The 9,026-nt window shown below is 39.3% G+C and overlaps 1 protein-coding gene across 1 annotated transcript; it reads left to right on the top strand.

The window, feature by feature from the left end:
- The first annotated feature begins 1,239 nt into the window (after positions 1 to 1,239).
- LOC128074805 (stromelysin-1-like) lies at positions 1,240 to 7,768 on the top strand. Its single transcript, XM_052670928.1, has 10 exons — positions 1,240 to 1,385; positions 1,539 to 1,783; positions 2,232 to 2,380; positions 2,476 to 2,607; positions 3,441 to 3,602; positions 4,186 to 4,396; positions 5,481 to 5,614; positions 6,148 to 6,307; positions 7,141 to 7,244; positions 7,441 to 7,768. The coding sequence occupies exons 1-10, from the start codon at positions 1,281 to 1,283 to the stop codon at positions 7,539 to 7,541; spliced, it is 1,503 nt and encodes a 500-aa protein (XP_052526888.1). The 5' UTR covers positions 1,240 to 1,280; the 3' UTR covers positions 7,542 to 7,768.
- The last annotated feature ends 1,258 nt before the right edge of the window (positions 7,769 to 9,026 follow it).

The raw sequence follows: 9,026 nt of genomic DNA, 5'->3' as shown, positions 1-9,026 counted from the left end.
TTGGAAGGAGGCCATGCCCTCTCCCTGGGCCACCTCGCAGACTGCAGAGCTCAGCTGCTGCGGTGCCACGGTTGGTTTTTGAAGCTTCCAATAAGTTTGCTTTTGCTGGAAAAGTGGGCTTTTTTAACCTTCTTTTTTTCACAATCAAAACCAAGCAGATTATTTTTAGGTCAGTTTTCTCCTTTTGAACTTACATTTAGGCACTAAGTCAACACACGGGACTTTTGCTTCAAAAGGCAGTGAGAAAGAAGTCGCTGTGTGATGGCTGTTCTGCAGCATCTGTATAAAGTGTAATGCACCACATCCAGAAAAAGAATTGAGAAAAAAAAAGTAGAACTTCCAGCAAATCTGAGAACTTGAAATCTATAATTAAAATCATTGTCACCTTCCATTTTATTTTGGAGATGCATTACATTTTTTTCTCTTTCTTTTTTTCTTTTCTTTTTTTTTTTTTTTTTGAAGATTCCATACCCCCAAGTAGTCTCTAGGGCAATTTCCACCATTTCTTCTGTGGTGTGAGAATACCCTTGGCTGATGTTCTGCATAAACCCAGATATGATCTGGGCTGCTTTACTGAGACCTTTACATTGTGATGTGTGGGTTTACCGGGGTGAATATGGGAGAAAAAGAAGGCAGCCATAAAATTGTGATTCCATGGGCCAGGCAGCAGCACAGGTGATGATTCTGCTACTGTGCTGGAGTGCTAGGGCTGCTCAAGAGGTGAAAATAAATGGATCATTTGTATTATCAACTATATCACTATAATTATCAGGCTAAAGGAAGGGGTTCATTCTTGAGGTGCTCAGGTACTGCACAGGTCCCACACTGAGAAAGGTGAAGACTGTTTTCTGTAGGTTTCCTGTCAGGTGCCCCAAGGAATCATAGACTGGTGTCCCTCACAAAGACCAGGTCCCTTCAGCACCTCTGAAAAACGAGATAACTTTTATCCAGGTGATCAGTTATAGAGATAGATACTTGCAGGCTTAAAATACTGGTCCAGCTTAGGAATGAATGGGAAAGAAGAATACTGTCCGGTAATAGGATTGCAAAATCATGGGTTTTCAGGGAAGGTAAACGGTCATGTGTTAGCCTGCTTCCAAAATGAAATTTGTTTTCTGTTTCTGTGGGAAATCAGAGGATGTTATTAACTGAGTCATGCAGCTGTTGACTTTAGCAAGCAAGCAAATGATATAAATAGAGAAGCACCAGTGAGCCTTGGACAGAAGAAGTGGTTGAGAGGTCTTCTTGAGAGGGCTCTGTCCAAGGACAGAGAGGCAGAGATGGAAAGGAAGATGCTTGCTTTCCTGGGCTTACTGTGTGTTTCGTGCTCTTATGCTTTTCCAGTGGCTCCAGAAACTGAAAATGAAGATTTGCAATTTGCTCAGGTAAATTCTATAGACAAAATGTAGAAAACAATTTACTAAGAACAAAAGGAATATAATGATGCTGTGTTAGTGATGCAGAATATTTCACTGACAACTCTTTGCCTTTGAAAAGAAATATTTATGCTCTAAACTGTTATATTTCCTTCCCAACAGAAATATCTGGAAAACTTTTATGAATTTAAAGAAGATAAAAGATCTTTATTTAGATCAACAAATCACGCTCACATGGCTGACAAAATCCGAGAAATGCAGTCGTTCTTTGGGCTGGAGGTGACCGGGGAGCTGAACCGTAAGACGATGGACATGATGAAGCAGCCCAGATGCGGAATACCAGATGTCCGCTCATACAGCACCTTCCCACAGAACCCCAGATGGAAGAAGGAAGATGTGACGTATCGGTAACATACATTAAAGCACTTTTCCCTGCACATCAGTTTTGTGTCTGCCAGGCAGATGTAATGCCAGCAGATTCTTTACTACTTACTCCCGCATTCTTGCAAGAACCTCTTTCAGGGTGGCAGAGCCAAGAACGTGGGGAGCATTTGTGTCTTTTGCATTAGACTTCCAAATACTAATAAAAGAGACCAGAATAGGAGCCTACATTGGTTTATTGAGAGCATACTAAATAATTTAATTAGTGGAGGTATACTGAGAGTAACTGCTGGGATTTCTGAAAGGTCTGAGAGAAAACTTTGAAATCTTCTCCTATTAAATAAGCAGATAACTGGAAAATAAACAGCCCAACATATAAATAATAACAATCAGTGCTTAAAATATTTGACCTCAGTACTGTGTGCCCTAGACATAGTTCTGGTTGCTTTTAATTCCTTCTGTCTTGTTTTACAGGATTTTGAACTACACTCCTGACATGCTGCAAGCTGATGTGGACGAAGCAATTGCAAAAGCATTCCAGCTCTGGAGCAGCGTCACCCCTTTGAGGTTCACCAGACTATACAGCGGTGATGCAGATATAATGATCTCCTTTGCTTCTGGATGTAAGTGTCCCCCTTGCTGGGGAATGATAATTAATTGTCAATTTTTCTTGCCGAGCTGATGGAAAGTTTCACTTGTTTTTACTTCTTTATTTTAGTTCATGGTGACTTCTATTCCTTCGACGGTCCAGGAGGAACGCTGGCTCATGCCTACCCCCCCAACAGAGGGATAGGAGGAGATGCCCACTTTGATGAAGATGAAAACTGGACCAAGTTTACCACCTATAGTGGCAAGTTGCCTTAAAAATTGCATTGCTTGTTTTTTGTTAGATAGTGTTGGTCTTGAAGACACTGAGAAGTAAAAGGTACTATGGCAAAAATTCCCACATTTGCTGAGATGTAAAATGTCAGAGTAACTTAGTAAAATGATTGTGCATATTCTGATCTGTGCTGCAGACATGACAGTTCTCAGAAGTTAATTCATACACTGTAACTGCAGCTCCAGTGAAGAAGATGAGATTAACATGAAATAGCAATTGGGTAAACATTGTAAAGCAGGGAATTTTGGCCATCAGAAATGACCTTAAAATTTTGAATAGTAAGCTCTTTTTTTTTTTTTTTTTTTAAATAAAATTATTTAAACATTTAAATTCTGCAAAGAAATAAAAGGGCCATGAATTTGTTGGTAAGCATAATTTTGAGATTTTCTGGTGTCCAGCAATGTTCAGGAGTGATATCAGAGCTCACATGCTATCAGCCCTCCTGCAGTAGTCACCAACTGAATTCCATGCCACTTGCGATGCCTAAAATACAACCAGATTATTAAAACATTCTTATCTGATTTTCAGTCTTTGTTACATTAAAGAATCCTTGATTCTTTGTTGGCAGGAAAATTTCTGCAGCATGAGCAAGCAAAGTTCCCCAACTGGCTCCCCCGTGAGCAACAAACATTTATAATTGGAAACTCATTTCTTTTCCAAGATTTTAGAGAACCTCTTAACTGGGACAGTTTAAATTTCCTGTTTTATTAACACATGAATAATATATAATGAGAAGTTAAAATGTGCATCCCACTGTCAAGAAGAAAATTTGTTTAGCGTTTGTTCTCTGTGCTGTGTTTTAGGGTACAATTTATTCCTTGTTGCTGCTCATGAGTTGGGCCACTCACTGGGTCTTGCTCATTCCAATGTCTTTGGTGCTTTGATGTATCCCATATATATGGCCAAGGATACAAGAAACTACAGGCTTCATCAGGATGATATCAATGGCATTCAGGCCCTCTATGGTAAGCAAGAAGCATAATTTTTGTTAGCCAATGGAAAAGAATTTACAATAAATTTTACTCAACTAAAGTACAAGCTAAAAAGTACTTATTTCTACTTCAGGAAGGATATTGAGATTTAATTTCCTGATTACATTTTGTGCAAATCTCTCAGTCTCTTTGTGGCTATAAGACAATATTTGCAACATGAAATCTGTGGGCTGTGTCCATGCCAGTAAAATGAAATGTTTAAGCTTTCCTTAAAGCTACCAGAGGAAGAAGTTACAGCCTGTAACTGTAGTATTAATTCTCTTACCATCCATAAAAGGATGTTCATTTGCACGACTGCTATTTGAAAATTGGTTTTGCTCTACATTAATCCCTGAGCAAATGCAGTTTGAGCTAGCAATAACTTGTCAAAGTAAAGCCATGCAAGAGACTAATCAACACAGACAGCCAACTTAAACTGCCCAATTTCCACTGGCATTAGCTTACCAACTGAGTTATAAACTCACCTGTGCATTATGCTCAGTAGGGTACACTCTGAAGCTCTGCAATGCAAAACTTTATTCCACCATCCAATTTCACACTTATCTGTTTCCCAAAGGACCCCCAAGGGAATCTCCTGCATTTCCAACAAAAGCATTTCTCCCACAAGAACCAACTGAAATGTCACCTACAGAAGAACCAACTGAAATGTCACCCCGGGAAAAACCAACAGAAATGGCACCTACACAAAGACCAGAGGACTGTGACCCTCATTTGACCTTTGATGCTATCACTACTCTCCGTGGGGAAATTCTGTTCTTCAAAGGCAGGTAAGTGATTTCATTTCTACCAGCACCTGCTTCTGAGGCTCACAAAGGTAGAACATAATGCTATTTCAAGGAATTTATCTTCCTTTGATTACAAGGGAAAATATTTCTTTCTGGAAGTATTAAGACAGCTTTGCAAATTTTTACTAGTCCAGCAAGAGTTGGGTGAGTAACACGGTTTACTGACAGGTGAGTAAACTGCGGCAAGCCATCATCCATCATCACTGTTACAGTTGTGCAAGGCTGAATAATCTCAGCATCACTCCTCAGCCTGCAGCTAGTTCATATACAGCACTTTCCTCAGCACACCAGTCCAGGTGTGGGTCATGGAGCTGTGGGAATTGCTACTGGTGTCTTTTGGCAGCAGATGGCCCTGCTGTTTCTGTATGTTCTGACACAGCACTGTAACAGGGGTTGGCAGTGTGCTTCCACTCTAGAGAAAGGGGACAGCATGTCAGACCTAGGTTTTCATTCATTTCTCGAGTTGGTGACTGTGTTTTAATTGAATAAACTTCCTTTGATGAAATTGGTCTGATTCATCTTCTAAAGCATGTGATGAAGAATTGTAGCTTAAAAAAATTCTAGGGAAGGAGAGGAAGGGAGAATTCCTCCTTACTTTGAATTTTAATGTATTTTCCAAGGATGTTTAGTGAATCTTGGTAACCAAATTGAAATTAAGAACAGAGCTGTGCCAGCCTATGTGGTACATGGTGAAGACAAAGCTGTAGTCATCAGCATTACCACAAGCATCATGTGTTGATGGCTGAGCCATTGGAGTCTTGGTGAAGTAGTCTGTAGTGCAAGCAGCTCTAAGTGGCACTGTTTGAGCAAAGATGTTGCACAAGATCACTTCCAGAGATTCCTTGACTTAACCATTCTGTGATACCAGAGTAACCAGTAGTTGAAGAGGAAATGCCTGAGAGAGCAGGGCTAAGTGAAGCATTCCATCCCAGAAGGGGTGATGGCATTGCCCAGTAGTGAGAACTGGCTTCAGCATCCAGACAGTAGCATGTTAAATATAATTCTGTGCCACTGATCTCATAGTGAAATATGGACAGTGAAACACTGCTGATCTTGTTTCTATCAGCTACGTCTGGCGCAAAAGTCCCTACTTCTCACAAATCGAGCACGACACCGTCTCCACATTCTGGCCATCACTGGCAGCTGGCTTTGACGCCGCTTATGAGATTGACAAGAAGGATCGAGTGATCTTTTTTAAAGGTATTTCTCTTACATTTCCTTCTGTTCTTTTTATGAATTAACAAAGTTGTTGTAGTACTAGTAGCCTGTATGTTTGTGTATGTTCTAAGATAATAATGGAAGTACTACAATAATAACAACATATATCCTTAATATTTAAACCCATTTTCACTTTCTAAATGTTATTAATGTCATCCCAGCAGCCCTTTACATTGTGATATTACTGTTGCTACTGAGAGAGATCAGAACTGAGACAAAACTCATTACCTGCATTGCTATTCAAATATATTTTTAAAGGTGCCCAATACACCTAAAAAACATGCTGAACTTTAGCCACTGAGTGTTATAATATCATAATGAGTGTTAAAAATGAAAAATGCAACATTCAGTATCTGAATAATTCAAAGTTGTGTTTGTTCTAAAAGGACATCTTCTCATCTAGATATGTGTGTTACTTCACTACTCAGAAAACTTTGATGGGATGTTCTGGGGCTCTGATGAAAAGTTCAGCCTCTTCAGGGATTCATACTAATATTTTCTGTTTTTCTTGACAGACAACCAGTACTGGGCTGTCAGTGGCTACAGAATAGAGCCAGGTTTCCCCAAGCCTATTCAGAACCTGGGCTTTCCCAGAAGTGTTAGGAAAATAGATGCTGCTGTTCATGATCAAAATACCAAGAAAACCTATATCTTTGTAGGCAAGAAGTACTGGAGGTAAGGCTAATTCCTATCTTGTGCAGCAGATAATCAAGACAGCTGTTTTTTAACAATCAAACTACATAAGAACTTGTACAGTAAATCTGTGGCCTCTTGTCATTCTTTTTAGCCAATATAATGCCAAAATCAAAGGCAATTATTCATATATATTATAGCAAAAAGTTTGCAAAGATAAAGTAGACATCAATTCGCTGTTGTCAGTCTGTGGTTAAGAAACACAAGCAATAGCACTATTTATCTGTTAAAAAGCATTATTACATGAAATTAATTAATGTACAGTTTTATTTACATGAAATTAGTACAAAATTTAGTACAACAAGCCAAAGTGAGTAGGCTTTGACATCATTTCTTTCACTCAGGATCTTGTAAGGATGCACTCTCTGAAATTTGTAAGCAAAGGACCTATCAAGAAAGCTATGAAAGGAGATCAAAATATTGAATTTTTAAAGAAACAGTTCAGTGAAGCAGTAATATTTACCCTTACACCAAAATTTACATCCAATCATGAAGTCAGTTCTTTAGTCAGATACTGTCGAAATGAATTAATCAAATGAATAAAGAGTTAAGCTTATTACTCAGTATGAACACTGACCTGCCTTGTTGTCAAACTTGGGGAGTAGAGTTGAACTGTTTAGTCTGATGCTCTGAAAACAGCCTTGCTCATGACAGTAAAGATATGAATTTTACACAGGATTTATACAGTTCAGTGAGTTCTCTATACAAATATGTTTGATTAATTCTTCATAAAAGTAGGCTTATTTAGTAAAAAATTCACCTGTTTTTACCATTAAATATTACACTTTCTTCTTTTCATTAATTTCTTTATGCAGTTTTGATGAAAATACCCAATCAATGGAAAGAGGATATCCAAGAAAAATAGCAGCTGACTTCCAAGGGATTGGTCACACTGTTGATGCTGCCCTTCAGAAAAATGGTAAGTAAATAAAAATGGAAGTAAAAACAGAATAGACCATCAACTGATGCAAACAACAACAACAAAAAAATGTATGTTTCAAATATATATGTATATGAAACATTTTTTTAATCATCCAGGAAAATAGAAATTACAGATCAGTTAGTAAACAAAAATTAGATACTAATTTGCCATTACTTTGTCCTTCTAATTCCAGGACATTTCTACTTTTTCCATGGATCCAACCAGTATGAGGTTGACATCAAGAACAAGAAACTTGTCCGTAAAATGAAGAGCAACAGCTGGTTTGATTGCTAGAAATCTCAAACAATAATGCAAGTTTGCATTTGCTCCAGAAATGTTTTTCTCATGTTCCTTGGCTATAACCAATATCACTCAGCTGTTACTGTGCATTTGAGACTGCAATTACGGTCTTTGAAGAATCTAATTTAAAATTTTAATAATGTAAAACTTAATGTACAGTTTTAATTTATTTTTCCAAGTATTTATTAATCTAACTAGTTTTGAGTAATAAAAGTATTTTGCTGGAGAATAGTAGCGCTTGTGTGTTCTGGTTCATTTCTCTGGTAACAGTGCACACAAACCTGAACAGAGCCAGGACCCCACTGCCATTTTCAGAAGTGCTCAGTGTCTGTAGCAGGGAAGTTAAATAGAATCTGAAGCTGCTGGGCTGTTTTGAGGCATGAGAAATTATCTGAGGGACAGACAGGGGAAAGGAATGCACTCAGGAAAGTCGTGGGGGACAGAAGTAGAAACAGATCCTACAGAAGGAGAATCCAAGCAGCAGCACTGGTAAGGATTCTGGTAGCTATGACTTCACCTACCTTGATCTCACAGCATGAAGAAAAAGAGGTGAGGGCAGGAATGGAGATGGATCTCTACTGGTGGAAGGGGAACATGACAATGAGTTATGAGGACACATGCTTTTGTGCCTCTTTGGAGTGGGCAGAGTTGGGAGGTTGGTATGGCAGGATTAAAGTAACTGGAGAGAAGAGCGGGGTAACATGTTTGGGGATAGAGACAGTCTGCAGACAGGATGAGAAGCGATGGTAGTATTGTCATGAGGTAATCACTAGGGAGCAAGGGGATTATTCCTGCTGAGTTGTGACCATGTGCTATGCTCCCAGGCTGGACAGGAACCACTGCAATAACCACTTCCCATAGCAAAAAAGTCGAAGTTGTAAGACAAAAAACAGGGTTTACATGTAACCGCTGCAGATGACTCCTCTGGAGGAAGAGCAGTAAGGCACAAACAAAAGCACGCGCACTTCCTCCTCTTGTTTGGGCTGCAGCATGAACCTCCTCGTAGTCTCCTGCACTATGCAGTCCACATGTCACGACATGCATTCCCTTGGCAAATACACTGACACCCATGAACACGTACTGTGATCAATCTGCAGTGTACGTACAAGTGAAACAGTCAAGTCAGACTATAAATTTCCTTAATTCTCAGAGTTAATGCAAGAGTCATAACCCTCCCTCTGCCAGTCCAAACTAGTAAGGTACTGGGCTATTCAATCAGCCAGCAAGAAACCAGTGCTATTATGCCATTTTTCCCCTCGTGTCCTGAATCCACGCTGTGTAAAGAGCCATCAGGTCAGCCTGATTCCTCTGCATCACTGAGACTGTGAAAATCCAGCTTGCTGAAGAAAGACATCCCTGACATACAATAGGGCTCAGCACAGTAGTGGAGCCGTGCTAAAGGCCTCATTATATAACTGAGCATATCATAATATACACACATTGCTGTTGAATGATATCTCAGTGGCTAGAATACCTGTT

Source organism: Tympanuchus pallidicinctus, unplaced genomic scaffold (genome assembly GCF_026119805.1).
Source record: "Tympanuchus pallidicinctus isolate F22 unplaced genomic scaffold, pur_lepc_1.0 scaffold11, whole genome shotgun sequence".
Taxonomy (NCBI): Eukaryota; Metazoa; Chordata; class Aves; order Galliformes; family Phasianidae; genus Tympanuchus; species Tympanuchus pallidicinctus.
This window is presented reverse-complemented; position numbering and strand designations above follow the sequence as displayed.